Source organism: Struthio camelus, chromosome 3 (assembly GCF_040807025.1).
Source record: "Struthio camelus isolate bStrCam1 chromosome 3, bStrCam1.hap1, whole genome shotgun sequence".
Classification (NCBI taxonomy): Eukaryota; Metazoa; Chordata; class Aves; order Struthioniformes; family Struthionidae; genus Struthio; species Struthio camelus.
The window spans coordinates 54,763,101-54,786,161 of NC_090944.1; the positions used below are offsets into that span (position 1 = coordinate 54,763,101).

Here is a 23,061-nt window from a genome sequence, read left to right on the forward strand (position 1 = left end):
TAGCTCATGTCTTTCAAGTATCACGTCTGTAACAGCATTACTGCTATAGCTACAATACATTTAATTCTGTCCTTCAGGAATAGGTGGATTCTCTTTTCTACGCCCCTTGCTAGCTCTTCACAGATCTTAACTGAACAGAAAGGGATGAAAATTGGTCTAGAATTGGGTTTGAACCCTGTAAAGGCAACATTCCCTGAGCCCTCAGTTTTGTAGTACAAGGGGGGTTGTGTTTAAACAACAATCAAGATCTATTAAGAACTTCCAAGGATCCTGCCTAGCAACTTCTGCTGAAAGGAACGTGAAGCAGGTATATGAAAGGCAATCTTTTCAAAAACATAGCCTTCTCTGGCTCCCCTGAAAACATGTTTACGCGTTTACAAAAGCAGCAAAATAGTTCCGTATTTAAAATACCCCCAAACTCCAGTGGATATTTAAAAGCACGCATTTTAAAAATGAGCTGAATTTAAGTCACAGGCATTCAAAACATAATAAAACACTACTCTGAGGCCAGCCTAGTCTAAGACTAGAGTAATTTTGATACCCTGAAAAGCAAGGAAGTTTGGAATAAATTTCTTAGGTTGATAGGGGCTAGGTTTTATTTCCACTCTTTTTTTTTTCTCCCAAGCAGCTTCCAAAAACAATTAAAGGAGAATACTGGGTGAGACAGACTGCTGATCACAACATGATGCAGCAATGTTTACGTGCGCTTTATCCTTCTTACTGATCTTCTCCTTCAAATTACAGAGACTACCACACCATACACACTTATGCAGTATTACAAAAACATTCATCTGCCTTGGACAACTGCACATCAGAGTACATTACCCAAGGCTTGTTAACCATTTTCTACACTTGGAAATTCATTACAAGAGCAGGGGTTTATTTTTTCAGATGAAGGGTCTGAAGAAAACCTGGTCTGCTTTTGGGGTCCAGAAGACCATCCTGAATTCTTCCTCTTTGTTCCTTTACTTGGGGCGTAAGGGGCATTAATCTTAATTCAGAACCAAAAGAGGAAATGGAGACAGAAATAACTGCACCGGTTTACAAAACACACAGGGTGAACTGTGTCACTTAACTTTAGGCACCTAGTTTGTATACCTGACTTCAGGAGACAGTCTGTCTGGAGTCCCCCATATAGCTAACCTAAAGGGATGTAGAACGCCTCTAGAGATAGCTGCTCAGACCTTAGCAGGCTGAGACTGCAGGGCACCCGTCTCCCTCACCACAGGGGAAGCCTTGGGAAATCAGTCTTGCAACTTCCGGACCTCAGATAAGACAGCAAGAATACTGCCCACACCCACCTTTTTAGCTTTCCTTGTGCTATAGAACTGCCTAATCGCCTCCTGAATAGTTGCAAGTCCTCTAATTAATGTTGTGGTATTACTATAGTTGATGCAATCCTTCTATTTGTGATTTTGCTCAAAATTCCATGCCTATTTCCAAAGTTTTCATCTTACTTTCATTGTTATTTCTCACTGTAGCAGGTAGAGTTAGGTTACTTAAGGACTGAGACCTGCAGAGACACAGAGCTGCAAGAGGGATGCAATTCCTTCAACATATTAACACTGCTATCCAAGATAATAAAGAAGCCCTTTCCTCACCTCATTATTTTTGCCCTTACACTGAAGTGCACTGATCAACTGCTTCTGTTTATTTTTGTGCTAAATCAGATCACTGAAATGACACAGGTTTAGAAAGACAGTTGGGCCCTCTACCCTGGGAAGGGGATTTAACTCAGATCATTGGGGATATGGTTTACTAGTTCTGTATCACCAGAGCTAACAGGGAGGGAATAATCATGCAGCACAGAAATGAAGCACTAAAAAAAAAAAAAAAAAAAAATCAGATACAGAACTACAGTCACAGACTTAAGTGGGTTGGTCTGATAATTAAAGATAGTCTGCTGAGGAAACGACGTTTAAATGATAGCGCTATTGTGGGTGTATGCACATGAGGAAATGCATATGCATGTGCACACTCATCTGATCCTCATAACTGTTGATCATAATGGCCATATTCAAACAAATTTGCTGAAAATTAGAAATATTTCATTAAAGTTTGTTAAAACATGTGGCTAGATAGAAACAAGAAAAAGACTATAAACACCATCCTACTTCCTCTTTTCCTGTGGAAGAGTTGAGCCATACTGAACAGCAGAGAACCCACATAGGAGGACAACATCTGAAAACAGGCAGTTTTAGTGTTGCTTCTCACACATTTGCTGGTTAAGGAAATGAGTTTGTGCTAATGCATGTGAAGACCACATAACTGTAACTAGTGCCTTTAAGACTACTTGGTTAATATAACTTCTTCTTGGTAGGATTCAGAAGCAGCTTATGGAGAATGCTGCAGCAACACATGCTTCCTAGCTGCGACTCTCACAATCTTGTTATGCTTTCCCTTTCGTTTCGGCTTTGCTATGGAATACAAAGCTAGCATCAAAAGATGAAAAAAGGCTCCTTAAAAGCGGCATGACAGAATACTGCATTCATTTTGTTTAAATTAATATGTAACAAATGTATTCAGTTGGAAAAGATAAAGATTCCCTCTCCCCCCATTTCCAGCACTGCAGATTCTGCTGAATTTTCTGAAATTCTGCCTTTCTTCTTTCTGGCTCATGTGTCATCTCCAATAACACCAACACCTTCCGTCATACCTGCGCAACCACTCCCTGTCCCTGAATACTTAATTTCATGCTAACAGGATACAGCTGACAGCTTCATTATTGATACATGAGTCAGAAGAGGATTCAAATCTCTGAGTTGTGTGTTCTGCAAGGCTACAAAAGTAAAAGAAGGCATGAAAGTAAGAGTTTGCAGAAGCTGGCAGAGACATGCTTAAGCGACAAAAGACCGCTGCCCGTGCAAAAATGTTGCTCTTTTACACAGCTATTTAAAGTGTAGACCCATTTTAAAGATCAAATAATAACAAAGAAGAAAATCTAGATGCCTGAGATTAAATATTGTTGCATCACCTGATGATTACACACATACAGATATATACAAGATACAAAGCAGCTGTGATTTAAAAAAAATGCAATGCTATCTAAAATGCCTCACATACGGATTATTTTACACTGATTTTGCTGGGAGGGGGGAGGAACATGTTTAATGTTATCTTTTCCCTTCTACCGTTAATACTTAGAGCAACAGCTGCTAGTCCTATTTAATCATTTCCCTTTCATCCCTCTACCAAAACTTTCTTATAATTACTTAAGTTGTCCTCTTGAATGGGAGGAGGGGTGGGAATATATATTCCTATATATTTTTTCTTCAGGTAGATCACGCTAAACAGAGAAAACTGCTATTTGATTCAAAGTCACTATGAGGACATTTTATATACGTTTCCTTTTACAGCTCAAAAGAACCCAAAGGAAGTACAATAACAAAAACATAAGTTTCTGAGGATGAACTTTGAGGACAAACAGAAAGTAATAACAGATTTCTGTATCCAAATTAAATTGTCCCTGCTCTAGCCTAAAAGCTTCTGTTTCTTTATAAGATATTTTAAACCAATGCTCGCACAGTGAGGTTACCTCGAGGTAGTAGTAAGCAGCCCCCTTCCTCCTAATTCTCTTGCTGCGGAGCACTTAAAATTCCATAAAAAAATACTGTAGCAAATACATTAACATACATTATTAACGTCCCAATTTTTTAAAATGCAAGATTCAGCTATATCATACTCCAGTTACTCTGCTTCTACAGCTACTTTTACCTGTAATGTCAGTATTTAAATATTTACATCAACTTTTAAATAGGCTTTCTACAGGTGTTTTAAAAAGCAAGACCGTTTGCATCATAATGGAAGATACCTACAAACGCCACTGTAAACATTTTCCACCCAAAGAAACAGAGGCTTCTTTAGGGCTTGTGAGCAATTTGCAATCCGGGGCCATAGGTCATTTCAATAGTCCTTCAAGTCCTTACTTGTTAGACCCTTTCTAATACTGGATTAATGCCAAGGATAGACATCATAGCAGAGGTTTCACATTTAAAAGCTTACCTTTTTTTTTTTTTTCCTAAACACCTACACACATTTTGCAGTATCAGCACAGCTTTGTCCTCATATACACCTTTCAACAAAACCTGAACGGCAATTCTGTTCTCTGCAGTTCCTTTTCCATCCCCTTACTCCCACTTCTAAGCCTACGGCAAGTTAGTGGTTGGGGTCAGGGCCGTACACCTCAGGCAGAACAGGGATAACCCTGCACTGCAACAAGGAGCCATGCAACTTTAAAATATGAGGAAGACACTTTCTGGACAGCCCAATGAAGTCTAGTGACTCCTCGGAAAGGACAACAGACATGGTGCACGTAGAAACACACTGTTGGAAATTAAAAAAAAGATACTGACAACACTTACTTTTGACAAAGCTGGCTGAACAGTACTTTGGGAGAAAGAGGGCCTTTTCCAGCCTCCTTCATGCTGTGAAGGAACAAGAACATGGCTGAAGTCAAGGGTCCTGGGCTGGAGAGGTTTACCACCAAAGGGTCCTTCAAAGGAAAAGTAAACTGAACATCAGATTCCATAACGAATGACACACAAGACTTGTTTCAAGGTAGTACACTTATACCCAAGAAAAATGTAGCTTTTAGTCTTAGCGGGTTTTTTTTTTAATCTTTTTGTCACTTATATGATTGAAACAGTCAAGGAGAAAGCTTATTACTCAAAAAGTAATAGCTACAAAACTAAACAATTCTTGATGAGCAAATTGGTTGGTAACCAGCAATTCTGGAAACAGGCATTTCAATGATTAATGGAATAAAGTAAAATTTAATAACACTTAAGGTAACAAATAGGGATGAGTTTTTAAATATAGTTCTCAGTATATTCCTGACTAACATTCACAATACTCAAATATTCTCTCTTGCTCTGTGAAAATCACATTTACAAGTTGGATTTATAATGTTGAAATGGTGCTGTCAGGTACTCCAGGACATCAGGAGCTGCCTGCCCAACAGCCAAACAAATTGCTTACTCCTTTCATCAAGAGACTAAGCTTCTCAAGTTCAAAGCTAAGTTTGGAAACCACACGACAAGACAGTCAGAGAAAATAAAAAAGAAAGCACAGCTCTCGATCTGTTTTTGCCCATAACATTCACATAGTTTTGCTAGACGTGGGTTTTCTAATTTTGAGTTTGCCTTACCTCTGTCTGCTATATAAAACTATCAAGGCCAAGCAATTAAGATTGCAGGAGTTTAAAATTATGTCCCTGTCCTCTAAACACACTAGAGCACAGATATAAAATCATCTGGTAGCAGTATAATTTATTATAAATTTCCTCTAAAAATTAACAGGGACTTCTTCTATGGTTAGGCTATGGAACTTTGCAGTTTTTCTCTGCAACTAACTAGCAACACACACACTGAAAGCTTATTTATTCAAGATGTTATTTAAAACATAAATGTCAAGCAGAAGAGCAGGGAGGGCCCCAGCAGTAGTTCACAAGCAGGGGCCAGCAGCAGGTGCCTACAGCCCTGCCATTTCCTTACAGGACACAGGGAGGCGGTGGCACTGGGCTGCAGCAGATCTCTGGCTGCCGTTGGCTTCAGCAGCCCCTCCTGCCTAGAGATGTAAAAGATCTAGCAGGTCCCAAGGCTGGAAGGACCCAGCCTGCCGCCATTTGACACAGTCTTACAGCAGGAGACGCTCTTAAACATCTTTGGTACCACTTGTGCCTCCAAAGCTGCAGTGTAGCCAGCTCTCCCTTACATGCTCCTAGGTTCATGCATGACCGCAGTGCTTCTTGACAGCTAGTCTGATTCTCACCAGAGCAGATTACAACTTCCGGATGAATGATTAGGATGACTCTTTAAAAACAACAACAACCCCCACCAAAAAGATAAGCTCTATGGATACTCACAAATACAACACTAGCAAAACTTGAAAAATACCCTTTACCAAGCAGGAAGCTAGCCTTTTCTACATTACTACTAGTTAGACTGTTGTAGTCCTCTAAGCCTGTGCTAACACACAAAGAACAGAAAATACAGTCTTAGCTCCGAAGATCTCATTTACATTGTAAGCACACATATTAAACAAAACAAAACAAAAAAAAGGAAATCTTTCACCCTTATGGCTGTGCAAGGTTCACATCAAGCATGAACCAACAAACCACTGTCTTTCCAAGCCTCCAGGCATAAGCTCCAGATCTCAGTTGCGACTCAGGAATAACTTACTGAAATGCTGCTGTTCAGAGCTGCTATTAGAGGTAATATAGATAACAATCCAGTGAATTTCACACCCTTCTTGCCTGGGGAGGCTACAAACATCACCAGCGGCAACCAACAGAACTCTGTGTAATTTCAGAGGTATCCAAAACAAACTCCCACTCCATCAACCCTTACCACCACCACAAACCTCCAGGCAAACAGTGGGGAGAAAAAAAAAAGGGAGGAGTAAGAAAACCTCTGTAAACTGCTTTGGTTAACTGGCAGAGGGAAAGGGGTATTACTTTTTCACATTGGCCAACAATATATATGAAAACCCAAGTCTAAGAACCGACCAGGAACAGCAGCATATTCTTTTGGTAGTAACCACAGGATCCTCTTTCCCATGTGCCTCCAATGAGCTTGAGGACAAGAAATGTGGTCTTCACTGGAATTTTGCTTCTCTACATTTATTCCTCTGGCTATGAATGACATTAATAAATTTTACAAGCCTTGCCAAAGAAGGACTGGGACAGACTGGAATAAAATATGTCAGGAACACTTTAAACAGCCAAATATACTATTTCCTGTATTATGCACCTTAAAGAAAAGAAATGGCAAACAAATACAAGTCAGCCACTCTTAAGACCAGGTGTTATTTGCTGCTCTAGTATCACAAAATGCCAAAGGAGGAGATCGTTCCTTTTTCAGGGCTGAATAATTAGTTTCGTAAAAGAAGCGAGTTCATAGATATCATAAACTGGCTAAAAAACTGAAAGGCAAAAAGAAAATGGAGAACAGGAGCATGCCTTTCAAAGAAATGTTATTTTCTGCTTCCAGCTTCATCTCACATTCCCCAAATTTGTGTTTCTCCGTGCGTACTTACCAATTGGGAGTCTGAAGTATGACAGATTTTTAGCTTTGTTCCTTTTTCCTTCATCTCATACATCAGTTCATTTAGTATGTGAGTCTGTGCCAAGTTCTTAAAGAAAAAACAAACAAGAAACATTGATCTTTCAATTATGCTGTTTTCTTCAGTTATAAACTCTAACTTCAGGAATAGATAAAAAAGATTTATATTTAACAAACGTACTACTGAAGTTTAAATCAGATCACTAGAAAAAGCAGGTCTCACTCTCATAGGAGGTACCACTGATCTCAGAATGCTTCCAAAACTGTACCTATTTCTGCTTCTATAATTCCAAAAAGTTCTTAGTAAGTACTTTGTTATTTTTGCTGAACAACAACATTCATTAGTTTTTAAGTTTCTTTTTTTTTCTTCTTCTAACAGTGAGGAGATTAATATGAGAAAGCATTTGTTTCTTTTAAACTCTGCAGCCTCACTCACAGTGTCCCAGGGAGACTAAAGGTTTTGGAATACAGACAAGCATTGCACATCTGAATTTATGAGAAACCACTCAAGCTATCTCAGTTTTTTTTCTTCAGTTTTGGTAAGCTTTGATTCCAAATCACTTAGGTCTCTACAACGCCCTGCGTATGGACAGATAACAATTTGCAGTAATTTTACTCCTTAAAATTTACTAATTTTTGGCTGAGTTTTGTAGTCACCATCATCATATATGCAAAGTAAAGTATGCCCGTTCGCAACACCTTTGCAGTAATTTTATCTCATCTGCTCACTTCTGCCTGCAGACATACAGATGTCTCCGCTCAACTAAGAAGCAATAGGATGTTCCAATATAAGACTCATTTCCACTAGGCTGCTGTTGGCTTTAATATGTTGTATTAGTTATAGCCTCAACACCAATAAAAGCATATCAGTACAGCTCCTTCTGGTCAGATAAAAAACCACTATCAATAAAAGTACTTTTATACTTGCATCCACTGTAGGGACTTAAACCAACACAACTCACTGTGCAGACATTGGTGCCTGATAATTTAAATTATGCATAAAGTACCACTTTGACACCCACCAGTATGGTAAATGCAGTGTATTACTCATGACTGCCTAATGCAGAACTACAGATAAAACCATGTGCTGGAATACAACCCACACACATGCAATGTGTAACACACTTGACATTTTCATTTGTCTCATTACTTTGAAAAATGCTACTGATCCGGGAATTCTTTTTTGTTATATCAGAAAATACTGCTTAGATAGGAAGCAGTGAAAAGGATTTGAAAAAGACCTTTAGAAAGTAGCATGAAAACCGACAACATGCAAAACCTTTTACGAAACCCCCAGTCTATATAGATTAAGTATATTTGAAATCTATGAAGAGAAAGCTGTATGCTATCTTTCTATCTTACCTGCATGACAGCATTAAAGAAGCACGTATTCCCTAAATTATTTATTCCTTTAACTGGAACTAATGCACCATTACCAGAACCTTTTCCTTTCAGTATTTCACTTGTTTCGGTATTTTCTTCACGGAGTCGGATAATTTTTGATGAACCTATAATTAAACTATGGATTAGCATTACTATATAATTGTGTAGTCTAAACAATCCATTCTTCCAGAGATTAGGTTTACCTTCTAACATATACTGAAAGATACCTTGATGCTACTCTAAGTTGCTTTTCATAGTCTTTAGAAAACAACAGACATCAGCAGCTAAACCCCTGGAAAAAAATCTCCCTCCAACATATATCCAACAGACACATTCCACAACAATTAGATTAACCCATAAGGCTCTAACTTCTTCAATTATTCCAAAAGACAAATAAATACAATGGGCTTCATTAGTTCATTAACAAGAGGCACTTCAGATGTACGTTCATCTGGTGTTTCAGCAGAAACACCACACAATAGCTATCACTCTGCTTTTTGGTGCATTTAAAGACAGGTAACCAAAAGTTACCACCTGAATACTGAAGTTCTTTATCAATTACTGTGCTTTGTTTAAAATGGCTTGTACAACTTACTCAACAGCTGAATCGGAGTTGTCATCAGTTTTCCCAAATGCTACATTTTTTCCCCTACCCACATCCCTTTGTCACTGCCTGAGGAACTGCTAAAACAACCCAAATACAAATTGCAGAATTAGGTGGTTTAATTTTAAACAACAAAAATTTGATAAAATTGCAGTGGAATATGCTACCAGTACAGCATCCATGCATTTTCCTATTTGCCTTATTATTTAAATAGATGAGAGGCAGCAAAGTTAGACAGTCATTAACTTGTAGCCTAGAGGTAACGGAAAGATTTGAGATAACAATATTTAGTCTGAAATTCTACTAGCAACTTTCATATTGTCATGGTTGCAGGACTAAATATGAACATTGCTGACATCTGCAGTGTCTTAAATATTGATTAACAATGCATGTCAATGTAAACGAGTTATGGACTTAATAGATGCCAAGAATGTGATGCTGCAATCCATGTCTTGACATATGAATTCATATATTTGTTCTAATGAGTTTCACAGTGAAGTCTCATTACAGTGTTCTTGAGAAATAACTAACAGACCTATTTACGTTAATGAAATGCTCATGCCAAAAGGTTCTTTTATGTACCCTCCCAGATAGTTTCTTGCTTAGAAGACGGAAAAATATAATCAAATAAAAATAAGCCATTACAAATACCCATTGCAGCTTCGATGCAGTTTGTCTGCACCCTACAACAATGTTAAGGCATATATTGTTTTTCAACGTATATCTGAGTTTGTCAAAATGCAGTTAACGTTGCTTTGCTGTTTAAAAAATATTTTAAAATGTTCTTGGTAATAGCGCTTACACAGCTTTAAAATATCCTCCATTCCACTGGTGCGGAAAAGGAAGACAGTACAAGAGATCAAATTCTCTTTGAAAAAGCAGAGAAAGCATTTTTGAACACAACAGATGACGGGAAGCTTGGGAGCTGTTCGCACCCCAAAGAGGCTCCCTGTTCTATAGGCTCTGTGTTATTGGCATGCTCACAAGGTGCACGCTACAGTGTCTGAAACTGTCCCGTCCACCTAGAACTCCCGAAGAACCTCAGCATAAGAATGAGTTCCAAATATCTGCTACTTGAAGGTGCTGTTCAGTCTCAGAAAGTTAATAAAATTATCGGAGTCTTCTTCCCCTCAGAGAAGTGTGCTACACGAGAAATGCTGGGGAGAAGATATGGTTAAAAAAAAGAAAAAAGCCAGAATTGTGTAAATAATTTGTGTATTAGTATACCACAGTTGTTGCATTTATCCATCGGCATTCAAAAACATCTGGGACAGCATCTTAAAGTAAACAATGTTCACAAGGCCATCTGGACAAAACTGCAGGCAAAAATTAAAGCATAAGCATATGGAAAAGCAGATTTTTCTCTTCCCTTTAGCAGTACAGGATGACAAATGTCAAACCTAGATCTGTCCACGCTTCACTGTGCTATGCTTTGCAGCACCACCTGGCTCTCCTTGCACAGCCACCAAATATGGACAGCACTGCCACAGCGGACCATATCTGCAGGGCAAACTCAATAAAAGCATTTCACTTCATGGTTAAATGGCAGCTTCACACAAGTAGCAAGGTTCCATTTGCTGAACCTTACATATAAATTATTTAAGGGGGAAAAAGAACAAAGCAAAAGCATCCACTTTTGTGGCAAGAGCTGCACGAATATCTAGTTATAGAAATGCAATAAATGACAACCAGATATCTGATTTCCAAAAGCTGGATAAGATGTATAGAGATAAGAACAAGTAGCAGTAAGTTAAGAAGTCTGCTACCGATATCCAGAAACCTTCTTTCATTCAGAAAGGTTTTAATTACTGCCTCTTACCTTTCAACCAAGTTTACAAATACATTTCATGTGACACTGCACTAGTTTTTTCTACCCGTGAAAAAAACTTGACAGAAAAGTGTTGCTTTGCTGCTACAAGCATTTTCTGCTATCTACCTTATTTCGAGCTTCAGGGAATTTCAAGGACATATACACAGCCAAAGGATGAACAGCAGTTCTTAATTTAACTCTGAAAGTCAGCAATAAATGACAGACAGGCCTAAAGCTGGATGTGTTTAGCTGACATGTGAGGAGTTGGTCAGTCTTAATAGAAGATGCTGGTAATGACTGTGATAGCTAATACTTCCACAGCTTGTGGCTGGAGGGTCCTTCTGCAAGACAACCCAGGGATACAAGCATGTTTTAATCAAAGAGTAATATGTAATTTTTTAAAGTGAATTTGCACTGAACTGTTTCATAAACTCTTCCCGTCTCAATCCTGTAATTCTGTGACATTTTAAAAAGGAGTGCTTTTGGAAAAGAAAAGCGACTTTTAAGCCAGTATAATAACAACAGAGACTTTCGCAAAAGGGTTCTATCAAAATGGTTATAATCTATTGCTGTCCACAAGGGCCTTCCACTCCTGGCTGAATAACGTTTTGAGGAGAGAAAGAGTGGAAAAAGACATCCAGCCACATGCAGTAATATCTATTAAAAAGGAACTCTTGTTGATGTTAACATGAGCAAGGCAGGTAAAAAATTCATAAGTAATTAAAATTGTATATTCATTTCTGCCTAGAGTCCACTATCACAACTTTTAGACACTTAATATGATTCCCCCCAACCTCTCTGCCTTTCTCAGGCACTGTCCTCATCAGCCTCAGCAGGTCTACCTCTCCATAACCTGGACAGCGATAGATTTTGACTGTTTTGACACAATAGACTTTGGCCATTTGGGGGTTCTCACATTTGGACTATGCCCCTCTGTCAGATTACTTCTGCAGCTTTTCCATACAGACGACCTTTCTAATCCAATCACACCAGAAAAACTCCCATCCAAGTGATCATTTTGTGCCTCAATTACTACAATGCCTTTTCCTCTGTCAAAGTGTACCTTGCTCCACAGATACTCTATCAGAGCGCTCTGCCAACGCTCCTGTCCTAACTGACCTGTCCCTTTGGCATGCCATACCTTATCCATTACCTTTTATTTGCTATCAGGCCAGCGCCTGCCTTTGATCCAGTGATAATGTCCATCTCCTGCATCTTCCTTGATTCTCAGATAACTGCATTTGTGCTTACAGCCTTTGCAGCTGGGAGAGCTTCCTGTCATTACCCTTCTCTCCCCCATCCTAGTAAAACTCTCCTTTTCACAATATCCCCAGAAAAGACAACAGCAACGAGAGACTGCTGGTGTGCTACCATTCTTGCCTACAACGCCAACCAACACTGTCAGCGCTTCCTTCAGCTTCCTCATCTACTCCTGCTCTTTGGTTGTCTTCTCTAGCAAGCTCTGCAGAGGTAGGAAACATCTCTTTGTCCCACACCTGTACAGCACCAGCCTAATGGGTCCGCGACTAAGACTTTTAAGCACCATCTTACTGTATAGTAAGAGCTACTCAGTTTATGAATTAGAACAAGTCACCAGACTAGAGGCTTAAAAAAACAAAACAAAATATCCCATAATGCTGACATATCCTTCTGCAAGAGATGCTTAGAAAACTTACCACAGATTCTACATCAATTTATTTTGACGGTATTTCAAATATTTGCAGTGTACACGTACTTCTATACCTCTCCTGCTGAAATTGAAATGCACCCAGGGGTGCAGATGGTATGCAAGCAAAAATATAAATGACATTCAATTTTTCTTTTAGCTGGGGGAGTAAGCATTTTTGCTTGTCTTCTCAACACATTTTTTTTTTTTAATTAAAAAGGAGGGTTCCGGGATATGCACTTCTATTCCAAGGTCAAGCCTTTTCTATTGAATACAACTCCGGTACTCCAGTCGAAGGCCTTCACAGTAAAAGCAAGGTTAATAGATTTCCTTTCTTTTACCAAGTTCTCATCATGCTGTATTATGAAATAGGCTACTAAATTGTCTGGCACTCCTTTTTTATTTAAAAACTTAAGTTTTTTTCAACATTGTACAATAATGAAAATCAAACCCTTAGAAAAACAGCACTGTTCACTTCTTTAATGGTCACTAGTTTTAGGCCTTTTAACTAGTTTTATGGGTTTTTTGATGTTATTTTAAGACTGATTTCTCTTGCAGTGTTACAATCCTACCAAATTAAAGGCTACAAATTACAATTTCATTTCTATAGTTCCATCAGAATGTTATAAACTAAAAATTGTGTCCACCCACTGTGAAAGAACAAGATACCTACCTAATCAACTAGTTCTGATTATCTATGCTCAGACGACTTGTGCTACTCCTCACAAGTAAATTGGTATGCGGACAGGAAAGTGAAGACTCTGCAGATGAAAATCATAGAATTCCAAGAAAAAAAAAGAATTGCCCCGATTTCGTTCTCATTTCTTTGCAACACGTATAACTAACAGTAGCCCCTGACACATCAGCCATAAATTTTCTTTCACGTGTACTTACAAGAGAAATGTCTTTTTGCTGAAGTGTATCTCCTATTTGGATAGTCAACGTATTTTGATGGTTAATTATATTTCTAAGTACATGAAGATACAATGGACTCATATAACTCCAAGCTTCATATTATACATGGTGAAAATCAGTTATGAAAGAAGAACAACTTTATTTTTTTCAGTACAATCCTTTGTCAATTGCTAATATTCATGGCCAAATACAAATTGGAAAACTACTTCCGTGATTTGTTGTTCCACACAAGTTAATAAACTTTATTTGTATTTTAAAATTATTTTTTAATCTTAGTTTTACATTAGTTGTATCCCTTAAAACAGAAATCAAGTTTCTAAGTTTAACCTATTGGCAAAAGCAGGACAGTCAAACTTATTAACAAAATCTCATTCCTCTACTTGATCTTCCCAGCAATAAATTTAACTACAAAACTTGAGAACCAATATTCTTCCTTTCCACTCTATGGCCACACAAACAAATTCAATCAACTGGTCTACAAAGAAATTCAGGCTTATGTCTTCACAGATATCTAATTTCCCTTTTATAAAGGAAAATATGCATAATATTCATTTTTAAGACTGCAGAACAGTTTCTTTTCTCCAGCAAAAGAGCAGACACCCAGACAGCAATGTCTCAGCATGGTTCCTGTGTACTACATGTGCATTATGACCATGTGAAGCTCACAAGTGTGCCACACTGACAATACTGCACCTGCCTTTCTGCGCAAATCATCATGGCCTGCTAACCTTTTCCACAACACAATTTTCTGGGTGGTACACCCTAGCAAGCAATCTTGCTTTATTCTTCCATCTTGTGCCCAACATGACCTCTTAACCAAACAGACTCCTCTAAAAGGGGGGGGGGGGGGGAAGGCAGGCATTGCTGGGTACAACAAACCATAGGATCAGATGCGAAAATCACACAGCTGCAAGCATTCTTTTGGGAACCCAGCACTGGGATTTATCTCAATCGCTTAATGTAATTACAAAAGTCAGTCATGTAGTAGTAATGTAATTTGCACATTTTTACAGCTGAAGTGAAGTCGAATCTTTATGAGAGGCTGAGTGAAAAGCAGGGATCCTGCTGCCACACTATTCCACCACATTAGTACCAAATGACAAGCGTTTTGCTTTTGTTTATTTTCCAAGATGCATTAACCAGGAAATCTATAAACCTCCCGCACATGTTTAAACTAATTTACTTTATCTTTAAATGACTCCTTCACTTAAAACAAAAACCAAAAAAAACCCCTACTAGCCCTCATCTGTTACTTATATCCATGCTCATACTGCATTTGTGCAAAAATTTCTACACAATACTATTTGAATTTTAGGAAGCACCATGCCAACCAGTTCTTCCAGATATGAGATGAAGTTTTGTTACAGTGCCATATTCTGATACGAAAATTAAGGAACAATGTCTCCATTCTGTCTGCTTTTTGAACTGAAAGAAAAAGTAAATGGGGGGAAAGCACTAGATCATTTTAAAGAAATGGAAAATAAGCTGTGAGGAACAAGTATTGTAAAACTGACCACTGATAATTTGCAATTCCCCACTTCAAATCAGAGTAGTTTATTTTCACTGTTGACTATTGCAACAAAAATTGTTGATCCTCTAGTAAATACACAAAATGTAAAAACAACTAAGAAATTAAAGAATGACAGTTAGAGTGAAAATATCACTACAACATGAAATAGACTGTTACTCCTTTAAAAAAAAAAAAAGAAAAGTTAATAAGGGTAGAGTTAATTTTCACTGTTACTCCTTGTCTCCTTTGTTTTCTGGACAACAGCACGAATTACACTTAGATCTCAGATTTTATTGAAAAGAAAATCTTTAAAGGCAGTTTAACTTTAAAACAAAAAATCTTAATTACACTTCTTTACTGCAATAACTCATTGTTCCAGTATTTGGCAAAAAACAGAAAGAGCAGTGCTGATAAATTAATCACATTGATAAAAGAATGTCAATTTTGTTTGGAAATTTCCTCTTAGATATTTTGGTTATTTACCAATACATCAACGTTTCCTAGCTTCTTCCAGTAGGTAGCTTGGACCAGTGCAACAGACTACACTGGCAAAAAGCTTTCCTCTTTTCCTTTCCACTTATGAAAACGCAGGAAACTATCTTTGTGCCAATATTCTCGGAGCTCTCAAGAATTTGATCCTAATTGCTTAGCACAATCGAAATTTCTAGCATGTAGAGAGGGTTGCTGACTTCTAAATTTAAAACATTAATGGATGGATGGATGGATGTACAGATTTCCTGCTTTCTGCAGGAATACAAGCTCAATGTGAGCCTTAGCCCTTTGCTGGAATGGAGCCGGAAATACGGTTCCCTTTCAGGAGCAATCCCTTATGTTAAGACCTCTTGCTGTTAAGGTGCCCACTTTGCAATGCTCACGTACGGACTCCTTAGCAAATAACTGCCAGAAATCAATGTGATTGTTCACATGCTCAAAAACAGGCATATGGATACACCAACACTGGAGTACTCTAAGCCCTTTAAGCCAACACAAATTGGCACTGCTGCAAAAAAGAAGTGGTCTTGTCCACCCACCGCTCCTGGCAGCTCATTCCTACCCCTCTGACTCCTTTCCACATCGAGTCCCAGCACAAGCATTAATGTCATAATGCCTTGGTGAATCACATCAGGGAACCGGTCCAGATCGGAATCAACCCAGCAAAATCCCACCCCTCTCAGTTCCCAAAACCAGCTCCCCACGCTACCCAGTCAATGCCTGGGCCAGCACAAGGAGACTGCGAACGAGAGAGCAGGAGCAAGCAGCCAGGACCTTTTTTTTGAAGCGGTGTTGGCTTAAAAAAAAAACTCTTGGAAATTCAGTGCGAGACTCTGGAAAAACAGACTCTTATCAGTTTAAAATTTCCCTGTGTAATGCACTGAAAAAAGCATATTTACAATAAAAACTAATCTTATCGCCATTGGATGTGTCTGACTCTTAATGCCCACATTTAGATAATTTTCAAGACTTCAGAGTAAGCATTGTTATACTCAATACTTATATCACAAAATAGGTAACTACAGACAAAAGCCACTTTTTCATCTTAATGCCTGAGATAAGAAACTGAAGGGGAAACTGGTTTAAATCAAACAGAAAAATTTGGAAAACAAAATTCCCCTCAACAAAAACAATACATTTTTGTTTCCCTTTTCTTTTCTATTTGGAAGCTATTTAAAAGACCTATGTCACAATACCAAAACCAAATACAGAATACCAAAATGAAATCTAAACACACTTATAACAAATACTTTTTGGCAAATTTTACTACAAACATATGATTTTTCAGGAACACTGGGTCTAATTTAAGCTCATTTTTTCTCAGCTAGTTTGAAATTTTAGTTGTCTGGTTTAAGCCATTTCATATAAAAGTTCTGAACACCAAATTCAGAAAACTTCAGATGTTTTGAAGTTTCACTAGTTAAAAGCGTAAAAAATACATACAGATTCATATCACTCCTGAAAGTCTTATTTAGCAGTTCAAAAACAGTGTGAAATTGTTTCCATTAAATTAACTGAAACAAGAACTATAGCATTTGCCTCTGCAAACAAGCTAATTCATTAGCACGTGAAAACCTGAAACTGAAGGTGTGAATAAAAGTGAAATCACATATTGTGTTTTCACTGGGCCAAGTGAGAAAAACACAAAAAGTAGTGATTTCTTATTTTATTATAGTTAAATAATGTAGGATACTACCCGTGACTAAATGAAAATGTAAAATATGAATATTTGAGTGATCCCTAGTAGGTTTTTTTTCCTCAAAAAATATGTAATACCTCTTAAAACTACCAGGATTTATGTACACACAGCTAGAAGAATACATGGTCCAACCCAGTAAGGCATACTATTCCAATCTTACTTCTAACTAACCAAGACTATCGGTCTCTGCTAAAAATTACATCCCGACGTTTTATAAATTTATTTAAGGTTTTTTTTTTTTGGTGAGGACAATCTGAAATCCGATGTATTCTGTAAGTCACAAGCCTGAAACACTGCAGATAGCATTATGGTAGGGATGAATAAAATCAGCACTGTAATCAATAGTACACAGCTGAGGGCCATGTGTACAACGGTCTCCATACTATACACATACAGTGAAGAAAATATAGCAGGACCCTAAAGTAAGAGAATAATTTAGTATGGTTTTCTATCAAAAGAAACGAGCATTCTATCCATTAAAACCCAGAGAAATCAATGAGTAGAAAGCATTACATCCAACAATAGAGCTACAAGATCCACTTAGGCAAACTTAAATTTACAACTAATAACTTAATTATTAACTACAGTTAACTAAATTTAAGTTAATGTTTAATGTGTTTCAAAATCTGAGACATGCTTTTTTAGAGATAGAACATTACAGAGGTCTCCAGATAAAAGTGCAGACTTACTTGGTTCAGCCCTGGAACCATGTTTTTGAAGAAAATCAACTATCTGAGCCAAAACCTTTTTGTTGCAATGTGTTGACAGCTCTTCATCACATTCATAACACCTAAACAAAAGAAGAAATACACTGGAATTTGGGAAAGCCGAATTCACCTCCCAGCCCTAATAAACCTCTGACATAACCTTACGGAAATTACTTCAGCTCTAGGTTTCAATTTTCCATACTAAAAAGGGAAATAATATTGAACTCTTCGTCCCATACGTGCTTTTCTACAGATCAGCCCTGATTCACTCCAATGCTTACAGACCTAAATAATCTCAATTTATAGCCCTGGGAATACTCAGAAGCAAGAAGGAAGGTCAAAATCCCGTAACCAGATGACTCTTTTACAGACCACAAGGAACCCATGAACTGCTATCCGAGGCTGTTTATCCTTCTTTCATGCCAATACGCTATGGTGGCCACTGCAAAAACCGTAACTCAGTCTGCAAGTCAGAATATTTTGTCTATATCAAAGCAACTGATATAATAGAGAAAGGCAGGTGATATAGGTTTCTTCCTATTAAGCAATTATCAATCATGTTTGGACAACGGAGGAGACGAGGAGAATACGATAGGTTTCATTCACGATGGGGAAACAAACCACGTTTTATTTGGTTTGTCTTCTCTGAGAGTCCTAAGGACAAACTATTTTTCTTGCTCTGCTTCCAGAAAGCCTCCCTTTCCTCTTCGCAGACCTACAGAAAGTATTCACTTTATCCGTCAAAATTATTCCTTATCACAGGAAGACACTGTTTTAGGTTAAAATTAGTCCTGATATATAAGCATATATAACAAAATTTATATAAAAATCTGCATACCCATTCTTACCATATGATCCATGTGCTGAGACTGATAACAATGCAGTGAGGTTCTGTGCGCGCTGTTTGGAAGTGTTTTAGGGAATGCTGGCCTTCAGAGTTCTTACTACATCCCTAGAAGTGGAAACATTAACACAGTAAGAAAAAATTGGAAAGTAGGAAAATGGAAAATAATTTTGTAGCAAATAAACTAAAAACGTTTTATGTTAAAAATCAGACAAAATGCTAGAGTGTCCTAAATACCCACAGCTATAACAGTTGTCTGGAATGCCTTTAGCATTCTCAAGCAACGAGAGGGCTTAACATTCTTTATAATCCAGTGTTATAGATATCAACATTTTTGCAAAAATCAACAAGTTTTCTTTTTACCAATAAAGGAAAACCTATTACGACACAAAAGCAGAATCTCATCTTTTCTACTTGAAAAAAAACAGTCACAAGTATGGAAAAATTAAGCTTGTTTTTACTTAATAGGAATAATTTCCACTTCTTCAATATGAAGAGTGAATATTGTCATTAGACAGTAAATCGTGCAACTCACAAAAATAAAAATTCCCTAAAAATGTGAACAAAACAACTACATGGGCTTATTTGATCCATGGATTAAATATCAAGGAAAGGAACACCCCAGGTACCCTTCACTCCTGGAGAACGCTACATGTACTCCAGACAGGAAAATCAAAAGGCACATGAATTAGTTCTGTACTGAAAAGCCACTTGGAATACATCATTTATGTACAATAACTCTGAGAAAAGGCATTTGCAATTTTTCAAGTATCTATAGAGTGAGACTTAGAAGACAAAGTGAACAGGCTTCAAGACTGGTCTATAAATGACACAGGACTTTTGGAGGCTATCTCAAGAGCATAAACATGAAAAGTCATAGAGATTTATCTCCTTTTAAAAGCTCTCCTTAATTACAGATTTACCAAAACACTCTACAAGCTCTCCTCAGATCGAGTTAACTATCTTCTGAAGCTGGTCAACAGCATGTTTCTTTGCAAAGTTAAATCTGTTCAGATAATACTGGTATCAGTTGGCTTCTGCTCTTCTTATGGAACTGTACCTACAGAAAGTCTAAGAAAGTTGTGACATGCTTTATTTGGGCAATTAGCTGAATCAAGCATGTCACTGCCTGCTAGTTACATTTTTCAGGAACTGTACAGTATCAGTCTTCATTTCACTCTTAGGCTAGGAATCTGCAGGAGCCCTTGTGGTTAAGAACTTGCCATTTTAAACTCCAAGGGCATGATTTGACAATATAACTGATACAATCTAAAGACTAGATGCCATAAAAAGTAGCATTCTTACTCCCGCACAGGCCTTTCTTCTAGCTTTCCATCAAGTCTAGCAACAGAGTAGCCACAGTGCAAGCTGACTGAGCAATACACACATTCCTTTATTTATTTGTGTGTATTTACAGTACTTTCTCTGCCAGATTAGCCAGCTATACTGATGCATTTTGCAACTGTACAGTTCCTGGAGCTATACTCTACGCAAGCAGCAAGGGCTTGCAGTTGAAGAACAGAGAAATGGCGGGACTACCTCTTACGACTTGCAAGGCCAAACTGCACTTTAATGCACAAACCTAAGCCAAAACCCTGCTGAAAACCAGACATCAGGAAAGCAAGACCGCAACCAAGCACATCCCACACAGTGTCTCACTGAAGGTAATGAGATTCCATGCAAACATACTGGTCACGTTCTCTAGCAGATCAAGGCCTTTTCACTTCTGTAAATTTACAGCGTAGGCTTACCTGAGAGCCGCATTTGAGACACAGCCATATGTCCGAAGGTGCCACGGGCTCACCATCACTCATCCGTCTCTCCTTCAGACATTCTGAACATATTGACCACACGTTCTGAGCTACCGCTCTCTTCACATGATGCACATCCACTGCTTGGCTCACATGCTGGCAGGTTAAGCCTTGAGAAAATGGCACAAACCCACTTTTAGGAATTAAAAATAATAGTTTTGAAAGACAGTGCACGTACAGTAGAAGAGCTGAATCTTCAGCGTGTGCGGCTTTAGGAAAAAAACAGCAAAGAACTCAAATAGGAAAAATTGGCCCACAGCTCCCCCATATATTGAATTTTATGAGGGATGTAGATTGGTCTTTCTACAATGAAAATAACTTTCAAATTGATAAACACTAACTCTTAAAAACAGCCAAACTTAAGGACTACTTTGTATAAAATTCACTTCCCTGTTTTTTTGTCAACGGTGAAATGTTACGTAAATCTATTTTTGCATCTATCAACAGGCAGTTGACATCCCTTCCTATCCTTAAAGAAGGATTTCCAAATACATCACTTACCCATCCACTCCTGCTGCAACTGCCCACTTTGAACATGACTACCAACCAGCATTCTTCTTTGTTAATTTTTTGCACTAACTCCAATGAAATATCACAGGATAATCTAGGTCTGAAGGCACGTCCAGAGGTCATCCGGTCCAAACCCCGACTCAAAACAGAGCCAGCTACAAATTTAGATTAGGTTGCTGAATGCTACGTTCAGCTGAGTTTTGAGTATCTCCAAGGATGAAGGTTTCACCATCTCATAAGAAAATCTGTTTTCTGTCTGACCATCCTCGTGGGGAAAAAAAATGACTTCACATCTGATCAAATTTCCGTTGTCCTAATTTTTGTCTGCTGCCTCTAATCCTTTCATTGTGGACCTTCGAGAGGAATCTGGCTCTACCTTCTCTATAACCTCCCACCAGGCAGTCAAAAAAAGTAACTTTACTCTCCTCTCTATGCTAAACAAACCCATTTCTGTTAGCCTCTCTTCATGTGCCATATGCTCCATCCCCTTAACCATCTGGTGGGTTGGCTCACTGCTGGACTCACTCTAGTACGTCCATATCTTTCTTGTACTGGGGAGCCACTAGGCACAGTACTCCAGATGAGGTCTCACAAGTGTCAAAAAGACATGAAGAATCACTTCCCACTACCTGTTGGCTACACTCCTGCTAATACAGTCCAGTGTACAGCACATGCAAGCCAGCGGGACTCCCAGAAGCTTTTCTGCAAAGCTGCTTTCAAGCCATTGGTTCCCAGCCTCTACCTTACGTGGTTATTTTGGCCCAGGGGCAGGATTCTCCAGTTGCCTTTGCTGAACTCCATGGAATTTCTGTCAGCTCATTCTTCCAGCCCGTCTGGGTCACTCTGAATGGCAGACCTACCTTCCAGGACATGAAGATGTTGGAGCGGGGCCTCACAGTGACATCAGCCAGCTCTCTCAGCACCCTCAGACACATCCCATCTGATCCCATAGATGTGCATTATGTCCAATTTGCTTAAGTGCTCTCAAACTTCTAATCTGGATAATGCTTAAATCCCAAGTCTGCCACTGTGCTCAGGGACTTGAGGACTGAGTGCAGATCTCACATGTGAAGAAACAGGCATGTGTGAAGCACTGAGTTCCTCAGCCTTTTCTACATCCCTTGCCACTAAGTCCCCCACCCCTCAAGCAGTGCGCTCACAGTTTTGTTAGTCTGCACTTAGCTGCCAGAGTATCTGCACAAGCCCTTCTTCTTGCACTTCACGTTCCTCAATAGATTCAACTCCAGCTGAGGCTGGCTTACCCAGTCCTATCCCTGCACACTCAGGACCCCAACAAGGGTATCCCAACTCTGCTTCCAGGTTCTGCATGCTTCCCCTTTGCATCTGAGCTCAATCAGAAGCTCCCTGACCAGCGAAGCAGGCTTCTGCCATGCCTGCTTGACTTTCTGCACATCGGAAAGAGCCTTTCTTGTGCTTTGGTGAGGCTGTCACTGAAGATCAACCAGCTCTCCTTGCCCTTCAGGGCAGTCATGTAGTGTAACAACTGATCATGTCATAAACGTTTGACTGAAGACGCTTACGTTACGAATTCAAACAAGAAAAGCATTTCACTCTACCACTGCCTTGTGGTTGTCACCAGTCAACATGGAAGATATTATCCGTCAATGGCAGGGCTCAATATCATTTAATGTATTTACCTGCAATATCATCTGAAGAGTCTTCATCCTGTGGCCTATTAGGCCTTTTGTTTCTCTTTGTTTTCTCAGGGTTAGCTCTTGATGGATCTTTCACCCGCATCTGTTACTTACTAGGAAAGAGAAATAGGAATTATTTATTGTCTAAATAAACTCTCTAAATTTGATGAAGTAAACTCTGAAAGCCCGAGATCAATAATATCATCAATATGATCAAAATCATAATTCACAAACAGTTTTAGGTTTTGACTAATGTCACCTATTTTGTACTAAGGAGTATGAACTTGTCAGCAGTGAGCTGTGAGGTATAGTGAGAGATCAATTATATTACATGAAGTTACACATTGTATCTGTTGCTATATTAAACCCAGACTTCCAGTCAGCAGTGCTAAAT

The 23,061-nt window shown here is 38.6% G+C and overlaps 1 protein-coding gene across 8 annotated transcripts in view; it reads right to left on the reverse strand.

The window, feature by feature from the left end:
* USP45 (ubiquitin specific peptidase 45) overlaps positions 1 to 23,061 on the reverse strand; it is a 58,502-nt gene that overhangs the window by 27,303 nt on the left and 8,138 nt on the right. For all 8 annotated transcript variants that reach the window (XM_068937874.1, XM_068937873.1, XM_068937869.1 and 5 more), the window contains 7 exons: positions 22,671 to 22,780; positions 20,443 to 20,612; positions 18,696 to 18,799; positions 17,830 to 17,930; positions 8,424 to 8,569; positions 7,036 to 7,131; positions 4,362 to 4,492 (listed from right to left, as the gene is read on the reverse strand). In XM_068937874.1, the coding sequence (XP_068793975.1) occupies positions 4,362 to 4,492; positions 7,036 to 7,131; positions 8,424 to 8,569; positions 17,830 to 17,930; positions 18,696 to 18,799; positions 20,443 to 20,612; positions 22,671 to 22,770 (848 nt within the window). In that variant the 5' untranslated portion in view covers positions 22,771 to 22,780. The remainder of the gene's footprint in view (positions 1 to 4,361; positions 4,493 to 7,035; positions 7,132 to 8,423; positions 8,570 to 17,829; positions 17,931 to 18,695; positions 18,800 to 20,442; positions 20,613 to 22,670; positions 22,781 to 23,061) is intronic.